This window comes from Chelonoidis abingdonii, chromosome 4 (genome assembly GCF_003597395.2).
Source record: "Chelonoidis abingdonii isolate Lonesome George chromosome 4, CheloAbing_2.0, whole genome shotgun sequence".
NCBI lineage: Eukaryota > Metazoa > Chordata > Testudines > Testudinidae > Chelonoidis > Chelonoidis abingdonii.
The window spans coordinates 33,821,435-33,845,853 of record NC_133772.1 but is presented as its reverse complement, the minus strand read 5'-3'; the positions used below and the strand labels follow the sequence as shown (position 1 = coordinate 33,845,853).

General features: G+C 47.1%; 1 protein-coding gene across 3 annotated transcripts in view; it reads left to right on the top strand.

The window, feature by feature from the left end:
* Nucleotides 1-18,834, top strand: part of LOC116836373 (NACHT, LRR and PYD domains-containing protein 12-like) — a 596,145-nt gene extending 577,311 nt beyond the window's left edge. For 2 of the 3 annotated variants that reach the window (XM_075065030.1, XM_032799937.1), the window contains 2 exons: nucleotides 14,900-15,067; nucleotides 18,166-18,834. In XM_075065030.1, coding sequence (XP_074921131.1) covers nucleotides 14,900-15,067; nucleotides 18,166-18,262 — 265 coding nt within the window. In that variant the 3' untranslated portion in view covers nucleotides 18,263-18,834. The remainder of the gene's footprint in view (nucleotides 1-14,899; nucleotides 15,068-18,165) is intronic. The other variant, XM_075065031.1, reaches the window with a different exon arrangement.
* The last annotated feature ends 5,585 nt before the right edge of the window (nucleotides 18,835-24,419 follow it).

Here is a 24,419-nt window from a genome sequence, read left to right as displayed (position 1 = left end):
ACCATATACACTGTTCTTCAAGGACAAGGTTACCCTACGCCTACACCCAAATTCCTTCCAAAAGTTCACGCTTCATTTCACATCAATGAACCAATACATCTACCAACTTTCTTCCTGAAACCACATGCAAACTCCTTCGAAGCCACAATGCACACTCTTGATGTGCGCAGGGCCTTGTCCTTCTATTTGAACAGAATCAAACCCTTCAGAAACTCTCCTAGACTCTTTGTCTCCATCGCGGAGCACTCCAAAGGCATGTCTATCTCTACCCAGAGACTTTCGAACTGGATCTCCAATTGCATACGACTCTGCTATCAGATAAAAAATGTTACACCTCCAGCATCCGTCAGAACACATTCCACTAGATCTGTATCTACCTCTGTAGCCTTCTTACCTAAAGTACCATTGACTGACATTTGTAGAGCAGCCACTTGGTCCTCTGAGCACACATTTGTCAAACACTACACCCTTACTCAGGGCCCTCTCTCTGACACTCGGTTAGGCAGAGCAGTATTATCTACTGCATTCCTTCCAGATCCAAACTCCCTACCTCCTTGAGATATACTGCTTCGAAGTCACCTAAAGTGGAGCACCCACAGGGACATCTCTCTCGAAGAAGAGGAGGTTACTCACCTTGCGCAGTAACTGACGTTCTTCGAGAAGAGTGTCCCTGTGGGTGCTCCACTACCCATCCTCCTCCCCTCTACTTCGGAGTTGGGGTAGCCTCCGTTGTAGAGAAGGAACTGAGGGAACCGGCCGCGCATGCTCACTAGAGGTATACTCAGAGCAGGGGGGCAGGCTCTGAGCATGCATGGCTGGTACGAGTACTGCTGCAGAAATCTCCGATCAAAGGCACAGGGGCGCACCAACACCTAGAGTGGAGTACCCACAGGGACACTCATCTCGAAGAACGTCAGTTACTGCATAAGGTGAGTAACCTCCTCTTCTCTATGTTTTGGGGATTTGTGTGTGTGTATGTTTCATTATTTTTTGGTACTTTTAAGTTTATTTCAGGATTTCTTTTGTCTTAGCAGACTTTTTTGCACCCTCTGGACTGGAATGGCCGGTCGAGGGCCCATGGAGACAATGACTGCAGTTTGTTGCAGAGTGTGAGGGTTTAATGTGTGGCTATGGGTTTTAGATTTTGCCTCCTGATTTTGACTCGGTGGAGGAGCATGTTCTAGCTGTGAGGAAGGTCATTGTGTTTAAGAACGTGATGTATTGCCTCCCACATGAGCAAGGCTGCTGTGTTTGTTGCTTCACATAGCCTCCTTGAGCAGGTGGTTGTGGAGGGGACTAGGGTGTTTTTGTCCTGTTGTGCCCCTCTCAACACCTGTGTTAAAGTTGCTGTTTCTAATGTCCCTCCATTTTTAGGAAATGAGCAGCTGGCCAGAGACGTGGCAAGTTATGGTAAGATCACTAGCTCTATTAGCAGGAATCCTTTGGTCTGTAAATCCCAGAAGTTCAACATATCTTGTCCTTTTGTAGGCAGGTCTATATGATATTAAACAGAACTTCCAAAGTATTTAAAGTGTCCCTGAAATACAGGATTGGGGAATGTGACAACATCATGTTGATTGCCCCTGAGGAAGTGGCCTTTTTCGTTGTGGGAGTCTAACACATTCAATCAATCAGTGCCCTAAGAAGAGGGAGGCTGCCCCTGATAACCCAGTGCCTGGGAACGTGGGGGGTTCTGAGGATAAAGAGGAGGGTGGGATGGCTCTGGCAGGGACTGAGTGCCACCAGGCTCCAGATATCTCTGGGGATGTTGGTTCTGGAGGGGAGAGGGTTAGTGGCCCCTTCTCCCCCTGCCCCGATGCCCCAGGGGGAAATAGTATTACTGGGTTTGTGGCTCCTGATTCAGTGGACTCCCAGCTTGAGCTTGTATGAGAAATGGAGGCTGAGCCTGTCACTGTGGTTTCCATGACTTTGGCTGGGGATTCTGACTTGTTGGCAAAACTCCCAAATAAACAACAGCCATTGAAGGCCCCAGTCAATTAGTTTGGTCAGTGCAGCTGGGAGCACATGCCTGCAGGTACTGCTGAGTGTGGTCCTTTGGTTGGAGGCCTTGGAAATTCTTAGGTATTAGTTTTGTCATCTTGGTCCCGGCAGCCCCCTCCCACCGTATATCTGAGGTCTGCCACTCCTTGAGATCAGTAGTGACTCTGAGTCTGAGAGTGTGGGATGAAAAACTCATGAATTCTTTCAGGCCTGAACTCCCTGAAGGGGGATACACTCCGGGCGCTACTGGCAGGTTTCTGGATGAGACTAAGGGGAAACGTGGTGTAGAAGTGGCAGATTGGTTTCCTGAACGTAACCTGTTTTTGTTGTCTGATTCTGCTCAGTATACTGTGAGATGTGCTGTGTGTCTGAATTTGACATACAGAAGTGGTATAAACTGAATAAAGTGATGACCAAAGCATGTCTCTCTTTGCTCAATGGAAATATTGAGGCTTAACAGATATAGGAACACTTGGTGGTTTTGTTTGAGATTTAGTTGTTTTTTCCCCCTCTTTCTGTCTTTTTCTTATTTTTTCTGATGTGTACTGGTCTGAGGGATAATTTTGTATGAGGCTCTCTGAATGTCAGTGGGCACAGGGACTGTAAAAAATGTACACAACCTCCTATAGTACTGATTATCAGTTACTGTCTAAAGAGTTGTCTCTGAAGACTTAATTTTGCTCTCTACTTAAAACGGTCCAAGTTTTACCACTGGTTTGGCCCAACTGCCATTCTGTCATGACAGGGAGCTCACTCAGATTTGAGTGAGTGGCTCAGTGACCTCATGCACCACGTCGCAACACCCAGATCTGGGGGAGCTAGCCAGCCCCGCAGGACTGAAGCTGCAGGAACCTCTGCTGCAGGATAAATGCATGGTGAGCTTTACACACACACACACAGCCCAGGCCAGGACATGATTCCCCTTCCCCACCCCCAGGTCAGGGCCTCCCATGCGACCCTTTGACACATTCTGACAGGTTGCAGTGCTCGGAACACAGGATTTATACAATAAATACTTAAGTGCTGTATTTTGCTGTATTTAGCAAGTATTATGTTAATGTGTATATTCTATATCATGGGTTAGAAATATTTCATAAGCCAGACATTTTTGTACTAAAGCTATTTACTGGGTCGCGACAGGCCATCAAGGTTTACAATTGGGTCCTGAGCCCAAAAAGGTTGAAAACCACTTTTTTAGTTCATCCATGGCTCCCAGAACTTTTAGACTTCTGCCTCCCCATCAGCCCTAGTGGATTCATGGTGAGCCAGGAATTTAGAAGCCCTGGGAACCTAGAAGCCCTGGGAGCAGTGACTGAGCCAGGAGCCTTAGCGGCAGGGAGCTGGGGCTTCCAAAGTTTCCAGCTCTGCAGCAGAGAGCCAGAAGCCGATCCCTCTCTCGAGCCAGTGTTCTCAGGGCTTCCAGGTGCTCAGCTAGTGACTTCCACCAATTCATCAGCAAACACAGACTTCTTGCATATCATTTTTATTTAATTTAAATAATTTATATACAGATTATAGTAGTTTGTGCCTTAAAACAGGATGTTATACTTTCCTATTTAATTTTAAATATTTATTTTTAAAAGCAAAATATATTTAATTTAAATAAAAAAATCCAATTTAAATTAATCGGACTTAAGTAAGAAAATCAGACAATGTCTGTGATTCTTTTATTAAAAGAAACATCCATTTTTTCTGCACCCTGCTTACACTCAATATCAGGTTTGAGGCATGAGCCAAAGCAGAACATGACTGTAGGCGTATTTCTGCAGATATTGCTTGTTTATGTGACCACTTTCAAGTAAAGACTAAAAACAAAGATTTAAGTTTGTGTGACAGAGATTTTTTTTAGTTTACAATAGAAACAAATGTGCATGAGGAGATCTTCCACCAAATCTTCAACTAGAAACCAAACACTCCAGCCAGTGAGCTACCAAATTTGGCCCTTTTACAGAACCTCTTCCACAATTTACCCATGAACAGGCTCTGTGCATCTCCCTGTTGAGCAACAAATGCAGTATTGATTTGGTAAACAGATGTTCCATGTGTTTGCTACTGTGGAAGAAACAAACTCTACTCTCGGGTTGGAAGCAACAAAATCAGAGACAGCTTTATTCAGGACATGAAATTGCAAGGGAAGAACACAGCTGACAGAGAGTATATCTGCCTCAGTTTCTTCAAAGTACAAGCAATATCACTCAAGTATTTATACACTTTACTGGCACGCATTAATTAAAAACATCTGCAGTTTGTTTATGTTATATCCTGCCCATTCCTGTATTTTCTCCCTTCTCTTCTCAAAACATCACTATCTCAAGGCTGGGTTCCGCTGACTCTAATGTTTCTTACTTGCTTCTGACGTGAGTCCTGCTTCTACAGGTCTTGCGATATTAGGCTAAGACTTAGCATGACAGTTTCTCTGTTTCTTACAACTGAGAGGCCTATATTTAATTCCTTTAACCCTGTTTCCACATTCCCCCCCTTTTGTGCTTGTCTTTAGCACAACCAACATTCTTAAACCTCCAATTGCATCATGCCTTGTGTTTCTGTTTCTAGCTTAAAAGGATCAGGACTAGCCCTATACATCTTAGCTGGATATAATGATAATGCATGATTAGTATAAACATGGAAGGCATTTTTGTTATTACACTTATTACAACAACAATAACAATACATTCCCAGACTAAACAAAAACAATACAAGCATTAATGTCCACATTGTAATAATATGCCGGGGTTGTTTCACTGCCTTAATTAAATAGCACATCACATCATAATTAGTACACAACATAAACACTCTATAGGCTGTATGGAAAGCATGTTTCTCAATTTGATATATATTCTGAAGCACATGGATTTGACCCTGTACATCAGAAATTTTCTGAACCTCTGGTAGAAGTAAGTGCAAATTCTGAAATCGGTCCGTTATTAAAGTGGTCCAGTTAAAATAATTTGATACCTAAAGTCTGATTGTAGGGCTTTGTCCACAGGCCAATAAATAATGTAAGTTCCTGCAGTCATGGGGAGAGTAAAATGCATATCTAGCAAAATGGTGGCCTTAACATATACACAGCTATCATTAGCTTGGAACAGTAACTATCTTTTCAGAGTAGTTCCTTGTCCCATACCTTCCCAACAAACTCTGTTAAACATTGTGACAACTTCCCCTGGCTTCAATTTCCTTACATACTAAAGGTGTGAGTGTTCCAAGGGCCAAAATGTCCAGTGATTCCCTATTCCAATCCAAATATCAGGTGTTATTCCAGGAACACTAACAACAAATTGGCTAGTCATTACCAGGTGGTCTAATCTCCCAGATATCACGGTGAATTATCCAATCCCACATGCCTCCTCCTCGATCCCACATGCCTCCTCCCCACAGACCCGGCATGATTCGGTATGTGGGAGCCCACACCCCTCCTACCGGCCCATTTGCTTGGATGGAGAACTACAAGTATTTGCACATCCATCCTGAAAATCTCCAAGTATGTCTCCATGGCCACAAATCAGATGGCACTCCTGAAGCACTGTAAGGGCAGGAGGCCATGCCTGATGCTTGAGATCACTCCGAATGGCCATTAGTTGATCATTCAGGAAATCCTGAATCTCCAAATATGCTAGATCCCACTGCAATTCCTTTCCTGCCTCAGTGATTTTTACTACCATCTCTGTCAACAGCTCCTGGGTCATTGAACTAAGGGCAGAAATAACATGTAATTCACCAACTGCAGCTTGCACCTGGGTCAGCCGTGCTCCAGTAATAAGACCAGTGGCCTTTTCTAGTTGCTGTAGTTTCTCATCATGTTGTTGGCCCTTAAGAATATTCCAAATTGCTGCTGCACTATTTGCACCATCCCACAAGTGTCCAACTAAATCTCTTTTCTTTTAGAGGAGACCCATGTCCTTTGCTCAGCTAGCCAGATAGCAGCCCCCTTTGAGCAATTTGGATACATGAAAGTGATCTGAAAGCTGGATAGGGGCAGGGTAAATTTTACAGTCCCTAATAGGGCATTCATCATTGTTATTCGATGTCCTCGTACATCTCTCTTGGGGATAGCATTATACCACATCTATTATTTAAATATTCTCAGGTACTATAGAGAGACATTAACAGCATAGGAAGGGGTATATTGTAATATGGTACAGGTTAAATTATTAGTTACTGGGATCATTTCAGTACAAGTAAAATTTCCAGTAGCAGAACATACTCTCTGAATATGAGTCTGATTATTTACTAATTGGGTAACCAAACAATAAGGACCCCTTCCCCTGGTACACTACAGACCCCTGGAAGGGTCATTATATCAACTCCATTATAAAACCTTAATTTCAAATTCTTGACACTCATTTGTAGTGATGTCATATACTTTTATCTCCTCTGACCAGTCTTTTTCCGCTCAATTGTTCACTTATATGGGATACCCTGAACCTTAGAAATAAATTTTTCAAACAATATTTAAATAAATCACACAAGTGTGAAGGCCTTGGCCATTGGTTTTATCAGATATATGGCATTGTCTGTGTTTGGATATATTACAGGGGTAATAGTGTAATGGAGGAGATGGCGGGGGCAGTGGCAACAAGGTGCCTTTGGTATTTGTCATTTAAAATCCAGTTAGGGAGGGCAATACATGGTGAAGGTACTTATCCAAAAACACAGGACGCAGTCTATAGCATAAACCCCAAAATCCAATCAATACCACATTCCCAAGCATGGGTCCCACAAATTTCTTCCTGCCAGTGTATAATTCTTTGTTTCTTCACCAGGGTCAGTTCTTAATGTCTTTTGTAGTCAGGAATTCCTGGACTTTGGCCATTTCAGAGGAGCGAGTATTTTCTTCTTCTTTCTGGAAGCAAGCATGGCTCAGCATCATACACGGGAGAGGTTACAAGCACATCACCCTAGAGTGCTTTGATTTCTGTAGCAAATGCTGAATCCAGGTTAGCTCTGTCAGTGGACAAGGGAGAGGTTACCAGCACATCACCTTGTCCTTTTCTCCTGCTGTGCAGAAGGAGGAAAAGAAATACCAAAAGGAGGGACAGGCTGATCAGCAGTCGGAGGGTCATCTCGCGGTGGAGGGGCCTTTTTGCAGTAAAAAGCATGGCTCCTTGGCACTTCACAGCAATGTTGGTAGTTGGCAAAATGTGATAAGGGCCTTTCCAGTGCGGAGTCAGAGCTGTCTTTCGTTTATGGACCTTACGTAGACTCAGTCTCCTGGTTTCAGTAAATGGCAGGGCAGCTAGAGTCTTTGGGCAGGGCTTCTTTTACCTGTGAGTAAAATGCCTGGCAGTGTTTTGCAGATTTTACAGCTGCTTGGACACATTTACCCCCAACACACCTTTTCTTGGTTGTCAGCCAAGTCTTAGCTGGGAGCAGTGTCCTTGAATGGGGCCAGTGTCTTATCTTTGGACTGAGCTTCTCCCCTTCTTGGCTTCTTTTAACCTACAAAGAAAACTTCCACTCTTCACTCATACACCTTTTCTCAACAATGAACACATACACATTGGCATTATACAGTACTTTAGTCTTATTATTCAATGTATGCCACAAACACCTTTCCAATAAAATAACTTTATTACAGAGCTTTGGAGCAACAAGCCAGGACAAGCACACCCACTTTTGAGGAGTCCACTCAGTACAACCTCTGGTGTCTTCCGTCCCTCCCCAACCCTCTGGCTAGAAATCTGAGGTAGCCAGAAGGATCCCATGTGCAATATGGGGAGTGGGTTAATCTTTCATGTCCTTGCTTCCAAACACTTGTTGTGTTTAAATTTTAACAACAATTTTTCAATTAAAAGATCTGGCTAATGAAGTCTCTTTTTCTTACTTAAGCAAATGTATTAGACTTTAGTATATCACATTTTCCTGATATTATCCAAACGCTGTATTCCAAGTTGAATAAAACAAGTATCTGCATTTTGACGTAACCCTTCTATTTGATTTTGAACTAACTGTCCTATGAAATATTAAACACAGTAATTCTGGCCACAAGACAAACACCACAAAACAGGACATAGAACACAGAACATAGTTCCTATTGTGCAAGTAAATCTCGGCCACGGCTGGAGTTTAAAGGTCTCAGAGCTCCCCGTGGCTGCGGGGAGCCCAAAGCCCTTTGAATATTGATCGTGACTGTGATTTAAAAGGCTCAGAGCTCCCCATGGCTGCGGGCAGCCCAGAGCCTTTTGAATCCCGGCCGGCGGCTGAGATTTAAAGGGCTCAGGGCTCCCCATGGCTGCTGGCAGCCCAGAGCCCTTTGAATCCTGGCTGCAGCTGGGATTAAAAGGGCTCAGGGCTCCCCGTGGCTGCCAGCAGCCCAAAGCCCTTTGAATCCTGGTCACAGCTGAAATTTAAAGGGTTCAGAGCTCTCCGCAGCTGCGGGCAGCCCAGAGTCCTTCGAATCCTGGCCGCAGCTCTGGCGGCAGGGCTGGGGCCAGGATTTAAAAGGCTTGGGCTCCTCTCGGTGGCAGGAGCTCTGGGCCCTTTAAATCCCTGCCCCAGCCCCGCAAAGCTCCAGGTTCCCCTGGCTGCCAGAGCCCCGGGGCCTTTAATTTGCCCCTAAGGGCTCCAAGCCACCTCTTCAGCTGGGAGCCCCTGGTTGATATAAAATAAGTATCACCTCCCCACCCTCAACCTTCTTTTTTGGCCCACAGCTGTTTTGGTGGGGCAGCGCTGGGGAAGGAGGGTTTGTTTCCGCAGGGTTGGGCGGCACTAGGGTAGGGTGTTTCCACGGGGCCAGGGGGTCCTGCCCTCAGCTGTTTTCTTTGGAGTAATGTGGCCCTCGCTGCTTTACAAGTTGTGCAGGCCTGGCCTAGACACTTACTATTGCTAGACAGAGGGGTAAGACTGAAGTCAGAATTGGAGACTGGCTTCAGAAGAAGGAGCAACAATACAGATAGACAGTCTCTGCCCTGAAGATCCTACAGTCTAAATTAAATGACAAAACACTTCATTAACACAGAGTTAAAGTTGCCTAGTTGCTTGGGAGAGCTGGGATTGTGATATGAGGGGATTTAAGTCTGAGTCCCTTTGTGCATTATCAAAAGAAGGAGATGTATGTGTACCTTGAGATTCCATCATTTCGGTACAGAACTGAGTAGGTCCTGTCAGTAGCAGGGCACTGGGATCTTCTTGACACATGGGTATTGTCTGTAGTGAGGTGGGGAATATGAGTCCAGTCTGTAGACTGAATGATGGGTATGAGGAAGGTATAAGATTGGGGGTATCCTGTATGCATGTGTAAACTTTACAAGTGTGGTATTCTGGCAGGAGCGGAGGTGCAGTGTTTGAGTGTAAGGCAAGTGCAGGTAGAGCCTCTGTATCATGATGAAAAGGAAGAATGCAAGTATGTGTGTTATTAGTGTATTGAGTCATTGGTCAAAGAGGGCAGAGTTAAGGTTGTGGGGGCATTTACCTTAACTCTGCGTTTCTTGTTTTCAGAAGTTTGAGTTTTGCTGAAGTCAGTGTTCTGGAAGGGTGTGAGCTATCACCAAGCAGCCTTAACTCTGCATTACCTAAGTTACTTGCTACTTAATTTACTCTTTTTTTAAACAGAGAAGTGTTTGGTAGGAGTTAGTCGTCATTTAGATAGTTATGGTTGTCACTTAGGTTTGCAGCTGCTGTGCTGTTGTGACTAAGTAATAATCAAAAGACTTAGCTTTTATATGGTCCTTTTCCTCAGTAGCACTCAAAGATCTTTACATCATTTATCCCCATTTCACAGATGGGAAACTGAGGCACAGGGAGGTGAAATAACTAACCCAAGCTCACTCAGTGCCAGCGACAGAGCTAGGAATAGTCCCAGTCCAATGTTTTTTCCACTAGGATGCATGGTTGCTTTGTGAACCCTCAGTACTCCCCTGCCTCCCACACATTTTGTTACAGTGGAAAGGAGATAGTGGTCGTACTTTGAAATGTTTACAATGAGGCCAGTGAGAGAAATCTCTTCTATGCTTTATGTCCCAAAACCTTGACAGTTTTATTACATGGTTGTTACATAACTTTTAGCACGTGAGAGAAGACTGGTGTGTCTCTCTCCTCCACCCTCTACACAAACATTCCCTGCAACATGTAGCCCCTGAACCAATATTTCCAGCTCCCGGTCTCCTTCCCATCCCATTAAGCCAGTGGTTCCAAACTTGAACAACTCAAGAAACCCTTTCACTAAAATGTCAAGTCTCTCAACCCCACTCCTAAAAATGGATGTTTGCAGGGATTTTCTCCTTTTACCTGAGCAAAATTATAAAAGTAATGATCTAGGAGATATAAAATTTGTTTTATGATATGCTTATTACACACAATTTATTATTAATTAGTATTTATCATTACAGTATTTTATTACATTATAAAAATGGCAACACTCTTCCAAGATCTCACTTTTGTAGCTTGTATCACTTTGATTAAGCCAGTTATAAGACAAGGCTCCTATGTTTCATAATGGAGTATCAAATGTGAAACAGCATGAAGGTATTTAAGAAGCCAACTCAAAGAGTTCCTCAGGTCTTGAGCAGTGCAGGCAAACAATGCACGATACAACAAAGCTTAAACTTGTTCTTCATAGTAACTTTAAAAACAACACTAGCAGCCTATTTAATTTTAAAAACAGCAAAACAAATCCCCAAGAGCCTCCTGTAACATTTCATGAACCTCCAGGGGTTTACAAACCGCAGTTTGGGAACCACTGCGTTAAGCCATTGGTTGACACTGTAGAAGCCATTAATGTGTAAGAAGTGGCTCCTTGCTGTCTCCTGCTCTATGCTGCTGCATGCACATGTCACAGGCAGCAGCTTATTGGAGGGCTGCACACTCCCTTGGTTACACAGTCCAAACTGAACCCAGAGCTGGGCCCCTCACTCCCACTACCCAGCTCCAGTTGGGACTCCTGGCCCTGCTTCAGCTAGACTTCCCCAGCCATTTCCCAGGTCCACCCAATCCAGCCCTCCTCCAAACTGGGACACTCCCCTCACACATTCTTGCCAACCTCCCCTTTACCCCCACACATGGGTGATGTGTATTTTAACTGTTCCTTGTCTGGATTTCAGATGTTAAATTTGTTACCTTCATTCCCACCCCCATCCCAGATCCCAGGGAGGTTCAGGGAGGGGAGCTCAGATCCCCCAAGATGAGCAGGGTCCCTTACAGTGGGCAGGGAGAGGGGCTCAGAGCCCTGCAAAGGGGTAGGGCTCCCATAGATCTTAGCACATGCACAGAAGGGGAGAATGCAGGGCTGACAGGACCCCCCACTTAAGCCCTCATCTTCTTCTGCTACCACTGACATAGTAGCTTGATCTATAGATTATGAATATGACTTTCCAGTTATTACTTTGAGGGTAGACAGATTCTTGTCCCAAGATCAAGCCCAGTATTATTAAAATAATTAGCAGTTGGGAACCCCAATGTGCACAGGTGCAACACTAACATTATAGGACCTCTTATATTTACAAATATATAATTTATTAATACATTTAGTGAAGTCGCACAAACTCTAACTCAGTAAGGTAGATAGAGTTAATACAGAAGGTACGTCTGAATATCCCTACTCACATCATCCTTGCAGAACACTAGATTCTAAAACCCAACACCAATTTGAGTCAATGGGAGAATGTAGGGAGGGGCAGGAGCAGCACCAAGATTAAGTTTGCATTTAGATTTATAGTTAAATCAGGACTGAAAACCCTTTATTTTACACTTAACATTTAGTTAGAAAGAAAAATCAGATTGTTCTTGCCTCCGAGCTCAGTAACAATGGACTCTCTCCTCACCTTCTCAGGTGTCCTCTCTCTCGCTCTCTCTCTTTTAGCCTTTAAATCTTGTGCGGTTCTTCTCTTCTGCTTCAACTTGGATGCCCTCTTCTTTTCACCCCTCCACAAATTAGGCTTCATTCCCTGATTCCCACATACACCTTTGGGTTTTTTCTCCCCCTCTTCAACCCAGTCTTAGAATCTCTCTCCTCCCTCCATTGCAGGCGCCTCTTTTTCTGCCTCCAAAATACGTTGGGGTCTCTACAAACCCTTACAGACTCTGGGTGCTTCCCAAGGCATGGAGGCTTCTCTCCCTTGTACAAATTCAGGGGCTTTTTTCCCTCCCAAATGTTGAGGTTTCTGTCCTGTGACACTCTACACTCTGAGGGAGCACGCTGTAACCCCCATATTCATCATTTGTATGTAATTGTGATATTGCCAGTGGTGAGCTGAAGCCGGTTCACACCAATTCACAAGAACCCGGTTGTTAAATTTAGAAGCTGGTGTAGAAAGCAGTTGCTAAAGAGGTCTCCTGGCTTCCCTAGGGGGCAATTTAAAGGGCATGGGGCTCCCAGCAGAGGCTGGAGCCCCAGGCCCTTTAAATTGCCACCAGAGCCCCACTGCTGGAGCCCTGGGGTAGGGCTGTAGGGCTCTGGGGGCTATTTAAAAAGTCCGGAGGTCCCGCTGTTTCTACTGCCCTGGCCCTTTAAATAGCTGTCAGGGCCGCACTACTACTCCAGGGCTTCAGCAGCTATTTAAAGGACTGGGGCAGTAGCAGTAGGGGAGCCCCGACCCTTTAAATAGCTCCCAGAGTCCTGGGATGGGGGGGGCTCCAGCTGCCTCTGCAGCCCTGGTCCTTTAAATAGTCGCCAGAGCCCTGCTGCTTCCCCAGGGCTCCCGCAGCTATTTAAAGGACCAGGGCGGTAGAAGCCAGGGATCCCTGGCCCTTTAAATAGCCCCCGGAGCCCAGGCTGCTGCTGCCACTCTGGGGGGTGGGGAGAAACCTGTGGGTTCTGAGGGGGGCAGTCTGGGGCAGGACATGGGTTGGGGTCCGGTGTGTGTGGGGGGAGATGGGCACATGGGGCTTGTACTGTACTCACCAGGCAGTTCCCTACTGGATCTTTGGTGGCAGTTTGGCAGCGGGACCTTTATTTGAAGAACCTGCTCCCAAAATGCTGCCAAAAACCCGGATTGAGTGAAAACCCCCGCCGCCACCTAAGTGCCATGGAAGACCCTTCGGAGCTCATCACTGGATATTGCATGTAAAGCAGGCCATGTAAGGTATCATGGGAAAGATTATGATCTGCTGAAACCCACTGTTCCATCTAAATTTGTACATCACTAGTGAATATAAAGTTATGAGAATTGTGTTGTATGGTTGTCACTAAAATATGCTGTGGGTATGGGAAGCGCCCAGATACTAGTTCTCGATGTCTTATGAACCATAACATCCAGTAACATCTAGTGGGGCGAGAAAACTGCTTGCTCTAAATACTGCCGAGTGTCTTACAGGTTTAAGATTCAGACTGTGCACTTGTTTTGTTTTCTTTGGTAACTAATTCTGACTTTTTGCCTATGATGTATAATCACTTAAAATCGACTGTTTGAAATCAATAAACTTAGTTTAATGTTTATCCTTACCAGTGAGTTTGACTGAAGTGCTCGGTAAATCTGCTGTTACAAAGGCTGGTGTACGTGCAATTTCCATTTAATTTCCAATTAATAAACTTTCATTTCTCAGGAAAGGCTCTTGAGCGGTGCAAGACGGTATATTCCTAAGGTACAACTCATGGACCCTTTCTTTGTGATTCATGAGAGGCTGTAGGAGCATTCACGCAATCTAGCTGGATACGGGGCTCCACATGCGGTTGTACTGAGTGGTAACAGCACCCGTAGGGGTTTGCTGCTTGCCTATGGCATTGAGTGGGACAACTCAGAATAGAGAGTGAAGGGGACACAGCGGTCCCACGGTCACAGGTTGCACCCCGGGGGTGCCGTCACACCTCCCCATTGAGCAGAGTAACAATATTTTAAGGCAAATGAGGTGATGAAGGAGGCCATGCAGATGACAGCTCTGGTGGAAGGGGTTTCTCAAAGCATGTGCAAGATTTAGCAGGTGGGGGGTGCGATCATGTTTGGGTGTGCAGGGGGCTCATTGTGAGGTCTCGAAGGCAGACAAAGACACCCATACTTGTGGGCGGTCCTTGAAGTGCACATGGTCATATTCAGCCTGCTGCCATGGTTACCTACTCAGCTGGCTGGCAGCTCCATCAGGACCTCAGACTCTGCAGCGGGGTTACAGAAACCAGAACTTCTGCTTTTATAATCCGTACAGAGACTCTGGAACAGGCCCTGCCAACAGGGTCACACAGTGACCCTCCTTTCAGAGGCTCTTCTCTCTCCAAACCTTGGAGAACCCCGTGTCATGAGGATCTTCTTCTCTTTGTCTCCTCTGCTTTGATCTCTGGTCTCAGAGGAAGGTGGGTGTGATGCTGCCAGTGCTGGGCCTCACATCTGCCTCGCCTGCCCAGGCCTGAGGCTCAGAGCTGGAGTCAGAGACAGAAGACGTCCATGTCCTGCAGGGGAGCAGCAGAGCCAATGCCGGGGGCGTGGAGGGGCAGGATCTCCCAGCTCCTCCTGCTCTGAGCCTGACCCAGCTGCCTGGGGAGGGGGCTCCCCTACAGCCTCCCTGTAGCGATGGGGCTGCTCTGATTGGGCCATACCATTGCGGGGCTGACAGTGGCAAGTCCAACCTGATTCGTTGAGAGCTGGGTAGGTGGGACTTAAAGGGCACCTTTTTACTCTTTCTGATTTGTGGTTGGACAATGGAAAGGGCAGGGAGGCGATGTTTAGGAAGGGGTCTTACCCCAACCCTTATTCCTCATTGGTCAGTGCCAGAGGTTTGAAGTGTCTAGCCAATTCTCACTGTTGATTGGTGAAGGTCAAGGGGTGGTGTTTAGACAGAAAGTCCCAGCCACTGTTTGTTTCTCACTGGAAGAAGAGGTGGGGCTTGGGACAGAGTCTGTCGCAGGATTTCTGGCTCATTCTCGATACTGATTGGTCAGACAGAGGGGCTAGTGGGTGGAGTCACCTGTCAGAGCAGCCGTGACGAGCCCCATTCATCTCATGATCCTCCTTCTCTGCCTTTCTCTCTCTTGCAGCTTGGGGTACTGCGGTGTCACAGCCACTGGCTGCAAGGATCTCGCCCCTGTTCTCAGAACCAACCATAGGCTGACAGAGCTGAACCTGTGGGGTAAACTGGGAGATGCTGGAGTGCGGCTGCTGTGTAAGGATCTAAAACATCCAAACTGCAGACTACAGAAACTACAGTAAGTAACAGCCAGCTCCCTTTAGACAAATAACAACAACAACAACAATCCAGCATTGCCAACATGAAGACATCAAAAATCATGAGTTAGACCTCTGAAATCATGAGATCTTTTAAAAAAAAATCTAATTATTTTTTTAGTGTCTTTTGATTTTCTAACTCCCTTCTACTCCTTTGCCAATAAATGTGAGATGATATCAGATTTAAAAATCAGTCTTCAGTGTATACAGAAATTCATGCCTCTACCTAGTTGCTCAGATGGAGACTGCATTTAATCTCTCCTCACCCATCATGGAGAGGGATTTCTATCGATTTCCGATCACTGTCTTGACTGTGTCCCCCCTCCCCACACATTTATTTCCTTGGAGAAGTCAAGGGCTGGATTGTGAATAGTCTGAGAACCCCTGACCTAGTTATTGCCTCATGAGCCACACTCACATATAGAACCTGCACTACTTGTTAGGGCTGATGAGTGACAGATATACATATTAAAGAACTTGAAACATATTCATATAAGGGTATAAGGCAGGAGTGGGGAACCTACAGCCTGTGGGCTGGATCTGGCCCCTTGTTCATTTTCATCTGGCCCATAGGCCACACATGTTCAACCCGCCCACTGGTGGGGGAGGACACCAATGTTCGGGGCTTTCCCCTGCAGCAGGGCAAGCCAGCACTCGTGGCTCGAGCCCCAGGGGGGGCAGCAAAGCTCAGAGCTTCCTGCCCGCAGGGCTGTTGCTGCGAGCACTGGCTCATCCTGCTGCAGGTATGAAGCCCTGAGCCTGGGCATCCTCCTGTGGGCCTGGAGCCACGAGTGCCAGCTCACATCTCTGTAGGGGGCGAAGACCTGAATCTCAGCGCCCCCACCCCCAGGGCTGGAGCTACAAGCACCGGCTCATCCCACTGTGGGGAGAAGCCTAAAGCCTTCATGCACCCATAGGCAGGTGAGTTGAATGTGTGTGGCCCACCATTTATTTTTTCAGTGGGTCAATGGCTTCTGTTACAAAAATGGTTCCCCACCCTTGGAATAAGCAATAAGATCACACTAAGCTCCTCACAATCCCTATGTCCTGTCTAGCTCTCAAACCAGCTCACCCCAGCCGGGGAGGATGACCCCTAACACCCTGGCTGTTCCCCCTCCCTACAGGGCAGCCGCTTGGTCCCCACTCCGCTCTCTGGGCCCCCTGCATTCCCTGGGGCTGTATGTGCAGGGTGCCTGGACATCATTCATTGCCAGGGCAGCGAATGGGAGCCAACCCCAAAACCTTCCCATAGCCTCCTGTGGTGGTAGCTCTGTCTATGGCTCCTCCTTGCTGCTCTTGCCTGAAACAAAGAGCAATGCTGACAGGTGGGAGGCAGCTCCCAGCTGCCATCATAGGTATTGGCTCCATGGGTGCTCCGGGACTCAAGCACACACAGAAAAAAAAATAAGTGGCGCTCAGCACCCACCAGCCATTGAGGTTCCCTGCCCTGGGGCTGGCCAGGGTGGGCCCCATTGGAATGGGTGGTGGGAGGAGCATCTACCGGGAGAAATAAAGTCAGTGCCTGTGGCTGCCAGGATGTTAGGGTCATCCTTCCCTGAGCCATGCTGAGCTGAGAGCCCTGCTGCTCCTTCCCCCTTTCAAAAGGGGGTGGTGATGTGCAGGGTGCTGTACAGTTGTGGTGGTGGGGGTCTGTAGAAGCATCTCTGGGTGGGGAGGGGAGCGCTGAAGATGCTGTGCCTAGGGGTGCGTAAGGTGTAAATGCGGCCCTGTCAGAGTTCTTAATTTGCATTACACACAGATTCTTTCTTGTTTGATGAATTGCTTCCTTACAGAGGCATATACACTGCATTTGTTTGCTATTACAGGGTACAGATAAGTGAAAACAACACATGCTGCATCCCACCAGATTTTCATGACGTTTAAATACTAAACACATTCTTATACATTGAACATCTCCTTTGAACGATACTAAAATACCAGTCAGCTGGTCTGGCTTCCAGCTATGAGTTTGTCAGTTCTTAGCTGATGCCTACGGCTTTGTCCAGGGCTGGCCCTTGGTTTATCCGCATCACAAGCACATGCTCTGAACTGAGCACTGGCTCCTGCTCTCCCAAACTGGCTGCAGACAGACAAACCCCATTCATCTGAACTGGCTGTAAAAGTAAATAAAGAGTAAGTGACATGTTCCTGTCTTCCTGCAGCCGGGGTGGAGTTTGAGCTCCCACCTGATTTCAGCAGCATCAGGCCAAATCTGCAGCACCACAACAGCTGCTAAAAACTCTCCTTCAAAAACAGTGTTACCAGGGGTGAAGTAACTCACAGGACTTACCGGTATGGCCAGAGTCCTGGGGGGAGGGGGCTCATCTGGAAGAGGCGTGGCCTCAAGATTTAAAGACCCTGGGGCACCAGCTGTGGCTGGGAGTCCCAGGGCCTTTAAATCACCCAGTAGGCTCCCAGCTGCAGAGGTGGCTGGTAGCCCCTGGGGCGAACTAAAGGGCCCGTGACTCCAGCCACCGTGGAGCTCCGGGCCCTTTAAATGCCAGCCCCAGCCTGGCTGCCAAAGCTGCTGGCAGGGATTTAAAAGGCTCAGGGCTCCCTGCAGAGCCCTTTTAATCCCTGCCACAGAAGCCGATGTGGTCCGGCACAGCATACTGGAGGAGGAGGTGTGAGGAGCACATGAGAGCGGAGATCAGGCTGCTTCCATGGAGAGATTCTGTGAGCTGGATTTTGCAGCCCCTGCTCCCTGTGAGCACTGAGTAGCCCCCACAGTGATAAATGGGACTGTCCGTGTCAGTCAGTGCTCCCCACCCTGAGCCAGGGCTGCACAATCCAGCCCTTTACATGCAGAAAGGACATTGCTGTCCCTGCCCAGAGCTCACAGGGTGAGTGGGGTGTGTGTTGGGGGTGTGTGGAGCAGGCCAGGCTACAGACTGCACCAGCACTTCTCTTCCATCCCCCAAGGGAAAGGCACTTGCTGGCAGAGAGCTTAGCAGGCAGGGGACTGACAGTGACACACATCCTGTGGGTGCAGCGCTGGGCTTCCTAGGGGCTGTGAGCTCAGCTATTGTGTCTGCAGAGAGAGTTAACACGTCCTTTTCCTTCCCTGTTTTCCCTACAGCTTGACGAAAGGGTATTTAAGTGAAGAAATGCAGGCAGAGCTGGATGCTCTGAAAGACACAAAACCTGACCTGGTCATAGAGTTACTGGACTGGTGAGCGGGAGCCACTGCACCAGTGCAGCTCTGACCTGGCTGCCCTGCCACTAGCTGAGGGAGCAGCTGGGCAGTGGGAGAGAGAACACCTGCCCCTGTTAAAATTAATCCCTGCCAGCCCCAGGGACTCCAGCAGCAAATATCAACATCTGTGGCACAGGCTGGATAGAGATTGTTAGGGCTTAGGAGTAGGAGCTGGATTTGCTGTATTCTCACTGTACAATGGGATAGAGGTTTTCAGGGAGGAGTCAGGGGGCAGGATGGAGAAAGGGGATCAGGGCCTAGGGGAGGGAGAGATGGGGGGTTCTGAGATGGAGGGGTGTGTAACCTCCCTTTTTCAGTCTGTCAGTGCAGGGGGGAGACTCAAAAACCATCCTTGGGTCCAAAGGGGACCTGTCCTTCTCTTACAATGGTTCATACTATTAGTGTATATTTACAAGGGGGTTATAATTTTACACAACTCCACAGCTGTTAAGTTGGCATTTTTCTGTATCCACCTCCAACAGCGGTTTATCCTGGATGTATATTTGTGTCAGTTTTGCTGGAGTTTAATAAAGATCATGTATCAAGAAATAATTCTGCACTTTTAGAATTTCTGCTCAATGCAAAAGAATTTTTCCCATTCTCCAGAGTTGGGGGTGGAGGGCGAGAAAGGAAGTCCTCAGGGATGTTTCACAGAGATTTTGTCATGGTCCCAGTTTCTTATCCATTCTAGTCAACACTTTCAGAGGTGTGTGCTGGCTGAATGACGGTTTGGCTGGCTAGAAGGGGCAGGGGGTTGTTCTCTCCCATTCTCTGGGTGCTCCTGGCTTTTTCTGAAAAGTGGTGAGGGCGACAACAAAGGTCCCGGACTATCTAGTTGGGAGGGAAGAACAAAAGAGCAGGACATGGTTAAGGAAAACGTGGTCGATCACCTGGTATTTTCAAAAGCCCTAACAGGTGTCCCATGTGCCTAGACAGATGTTGCTGCTTTAGTTAAGCCTGGTGCAAGATTGAGGAGGGATGAGTGAACACACTCCCCTCACAACCACTCCCTTGCTCATATGGATGCAACACACATGCAGGCCCCATTAGACAACAATTAAGATACCCCCAAACACACAGAGTGTGTATTTGTTTGTGGGCTTGACCAGGCAGGAGGAGGACTGGACTCTATGCTAAGAAGTGTTAGAAGACTATTGCATTTTGAAAGAGGGTTGCTCTTGTAGTGGATGGGGAATGATATAATGTGGGAACCTCTTGACCAAATGAGTCCAAATTTGAACCACAAAGTCTAACTTGGACCTTCTACTAGCCTAGCAATTTCCAGGCTTAGCTAATTACACAGGTGGATTTTAAAGCACTTTCAAAACAGCTGTTCATGACAACCACAACAGAACCTCTCTCACCCCCTCCACCCGCACCCGTAATTCAAAAGTGGCTTCAGGGAGAGTCCTAGGCCCAGTCTACTACACTGCAAGTTTATATCAAATTTAGCAGCATTAAATCGCATTAACCCTGCACCTGTCCACACAACAAAGCCCTTTATATCGATATAAAGGGCTCTTAATATCAATATCTGTACTCCTCTTCGATGAGGGGAGTAGCACTGAAATCAGTATTGCCATTTCGGATTAGGGTTAGTGTGGCCGCAATTCGACAGTATTGGCCTCCGGAAGCTCTCCCACAGTGCACCATTGTGACCGCTCTGGACAGAAGTCTGAACTCGGATGCACTGGCCAGGTAGACAGGAAAAGTCCGGCAAACTTTTGAATTTCATTTCCTGTTTGCCCAGCATGGAGTGTCGATCAGCACAGGTGACCATGCAGTCCGAGAATCAAAAAGAGCTCCAGCATGGACCGTACGGGAGATACTGAATCTGATCTCTGTATGGGGAGATGAATGTGTTCTATCAGAACTCCATTCCAAAAGGCAAAATGCCAAAGCATTTGAAAAAATCTCCAAAGCTATGATGGACAGAAGCCACAACAGGGACTCAACACAGTGCTGCCTGAAACTTAAGGAGCTGAGACAAGTGTAATGGAAAGCCAAAGAATCAAATGGATGCTCACGGAGGGAGGGAGGAGGGGACTGAGGACTGTAGTTATCCCACAGTTCTCACATTCTCGAAAAACCATTTGCATTCTTGGCTAAGCTCCCAAAGCCTGAAGGGTCAAAAACATTGTGGTGGGTGGTTCAGGGTATATGTTGTCAGCCCCCCCCACCTGTGAAAGAAAAGGGGAAACAAATCATTTCTCGTCTTTTTTCAATGTCACCGTATGTCTACTGCACGAGTCGGCAACCTTTCAGAAGTGCTGTGACAAGTCTTCATTTATTCACTCTAATTTAAGGTTTTGCTGGTGCCAGTAATACATTTTAACATTTTTAGAAGGTCTCTTTCTAAAGTCTATAATATATAACTAAACTTTTGTTGTATGTAAAGTAAATAAGGTTTTTAAAATGTTTAAGAAGCTTCATTTCAAATTAAATTAAAATGCAGAGTCCCCCGGACGGGTGGCCAGGACCCAGGCAGTGTGAGTGCCACTGAAAATCAGCTCACGTGCCGCCTTTGGCACACGTGCCATAGGTTGCCTACCCCTAGTCTACTGGATGCTGCTGGCAGATGCGCTGCTGCAGTGCTGCACAGCAGCATTACCTTCCCTTCCCAATGGCAGATGGTACAATATGATTGATATCCGTCATCATCATCCCATGAGTGCTCCTGGCTGGCTTTGGTGAGGTCGGCTGGGGGCACCTGGGCAAAAATGGGCTTTGTCTTCTGGAGATTCACTCCTGCCTGGAATATCATAGCAGCTGGAGAATGCCCTCCCCTCCCCCCTTTGATCTCTTCTTGCAGCGGCCATAAAGTCAGTGTTGTTTCTTATTCCTGCATTCTTTATTACTTCATCACACAAGCGGAAGGATAACTGTCACGATAGCCCAGGAGGGGTGGGGGATGAGGGAAGCAACTGGTGGCATTGTTGCAGGGGCACGCCCTAGAATGGCATGCAGCTCATCATTTCTGCAGGATGTCTGGGGCTCTGACCCAGAGCGGCTGTTTGCCTCTCTGGTTCTTTAGTAGGCTTGCCTGATAGTCTAGGCAGGACTGACTCTACTTTTAGACAAAACATAAAGAAGGGAATAACCTGGGGAATCATTCCCATTTTTGGCCATGCATCTCCAGCAGACCTCACTGAGGCCAGCCAGGAGCACCCATGACAGCAGCAGACGGTACAGTTTGACTGGTAACCGTCATTATCAACTTGCAAGGCAGCAGATGGTACAGTAGGGCTGGTAACCATCTCTGCTAACTTGCAAAGGCAAAGGGATGCTGCTGTGTAGCACTGCAGTACCGCGTCTGTCAGCACCATCCAGTAGACATACGGTGACAGTGAAAAAAGGCTGAACAGGCTCCATGGTTGCCGTGCTATGGCATCTGCCCGGGCAATCCAGGGAAAAGGGCACGAAATGATTGTCTGCTGTTGCTTTCACAGAGGGAGGATTAACTGATGACATTTACCCAGAATCACCCATGACACTGTTTTTGCCCTATCATGCATTGGGATCTCAACCCAGAATTCCAATGGGCGGGGAAGTCTGTGGGAACTATGGGATAGCTACCCACAGTGCAACACTCCGGAAATCGACGCTAGCCTTGGTACGTGGACGCACACCACTGAATTAATGTGCTTAGTGTGGACGCGTGCACTCGACTTTATACAATCTGTTTCCAAAAACCAGTTTCTGTTATATCGGAATAATCCTGTAGTGTAGACATATCCCTAAGCTAGTTCACACACTGTGACTGTGGATGAAGATCCATTACACTGTGAGTGGCACCTCTGCAGCTTTCTCCTACAGTACAGTCTTATAAAAAGAGTTGAAAACAATGCAGAAGGGTGAGATGTTTTAGGGAGAGTCCCAGGACTACTGGTGAAGTTATTGGACATAAAATCTGATCCTACAGTGCATATAGATGTGGATTTTCATAGGCTCTGTCTGCCTCCAGGTGCTTGGAATGACAGTAATGCCTGGCTGAGGTGTACCTAGCAATGAGAGTGCCGAGAAGGTGTACCTCATCTGTTTTCAAATGCTCCTCATCTCTCATCCTTCTCTGGGAAATATGTAGAGCATCTTATATCTGCTTTTAACAGGTTTCTGCTCTCTGAAGAAATGTATATTTGTTTCCCTCTATACGAAAGGCAACTTACCTTAGTAGCCATCAATAGGGCATCTGTGTGTGCCCACGTACTGGCCAGTGGACAAGCATCCACCACAGATTTTCGGCAGCTTTTCAGCGGCGATGCCTCTGGATGACGTTGCTTGTTGACGGCATTTCAGCAGCAATGCCTATTGACATTGCTGCTTCTTGGCAGCATTTTGGCTGATGCTCGTCCATTGCCACGGTCCTCCTTGACTCATTGTCCGGCATCAGCCAGGCAAAAAAGGTTGGGAACCACTGATCTAGACCATCTCTGACAGGTGTTTGTCTAACCTGCTGTTAAAAATCTCCAATGATGGAGATTCCACAAGCTCCCTAGGCAATTTATTCCAGTGGTTAACTAACCTGACAGGAAGTTTTCCCTAATGTTCAACCATTACATTGCTCTGGCAATGAGGGATGAGGAATCACCCCCAAAAGGTGGAAGAGGAGAAGATCTGTTATCCCAAGGCTGGGAGAATTATGGCCACCTCTCCCAAGAGGAAACCTAGGGTAGTGGTCATCAGTGACTTCCTTCAGAGAGGGACAGAGGCACCCATCTGTCAGTCTGACGTGGCATCTCGGGAGGCATGAGGCCTGCCGGAGCCTGTATCTGAGATGTTATGAAGGGATTGTTGAGGATCATCCGTCCCTTTGACTACTACCCCATGCTACTCATCCATGTGGGCACTAATGATACTGCAAGTTAGAACAGTGAGCACATCAGAAATGACTACAAGGATCTGGGAGTAAGTGAAGGAGTTGGTGACACAGGTGGTATGCTCCTTCTGGCAAAGGGTAGGGTAGAGACAGATGCATCCTGGATGTGCATGCATGGCTGTGTATAGAAGGTTGCCAGGAGAACTTCGAATTCCTTGACCATGGGATCCTGTTCCAGGAAGAGGACTGTTGAACAGAAACGGGATCCACCTACCAAGGAAAGGAAGAGTATCTTTGCATACAGACTGGCTAACCTAGTGAGGCAGGCTTTAAAATAGGTTCCATGGGGTTAGGAGACAAAAGTCCACAAGTAAGTCAAAAACATGGAGACCTGGGAGAAGGGTCGAAATCTAGGGGGGAGCATGGGCAATTATACCAGGGACAAAGGAGAGACTAGAGTATTACATGGCTTTCCGGGACCTCTGAGACTTCTGCAACCAGCAGGTGCAACTGACCTCAGCCACACCATCCCCTCCCAGCCCCTGCAAAAGCGGCGGTCCTGGGCCATCCCCCACCAGCAGCAGCGGCAACAGTCTTGGGCTGTCCTCCACCAGCAGTGGCTGCCGCAGTCCCAAACCATCCCTTTCCAGTAGCATTGGTGATGGTCTGGTCCAGCAGCATTGGTGATGGTCCTGGGCTAGTGAAGCTGTTCCCTGCCAGTAGCATCCGTGGGAGTCCTGAGTTGGCAGGGCTATCTTCTGCACCAGCCAGCACCAGCGGGCACCCTGGAGATCCCCTTCCAGAGCAGCAGCTGTGCCCCTGACACCTCCCAGAACACCAACAATTTAGTCAGCAATATATAGTACAAGTCATGGACAGGTCACAGGACCATGAATTTTTGTTTCTTGCCCATGACCTGTCCATGACTTTTACTAAAAATGCCCATGACTAAATCTTAGCCTCACCTGTAAGAAATGATTGAAAACATTGGGTTTGTTTAGTCTGGAGAAAAAGAAAGTAAAAGGAGATTTAACAGTTTTCAAGTACATAAAAGGTTGTTACAAGGAGGAGAGAGAAAAATTGTTCTCCTTAACCGCAGGATAGGGCAAGAGGCCATGTACTTAAATGGCAGCAAGAGCAGTTTAGGTTGGACATTAGGAAACACTTCTTAACTGTCAGGGTGGTTAATCACTGGAACAAACTGCCTGGGGAGGTTATGAAAACTCTGTTAGTGGACATTTTTAAGGACAGGTTAGACAGACGCCTGTCAGAAATGGTCTAGTCCTTAGCCCTGTCTGAAGAGTAGGGCACTGGCGTAGAT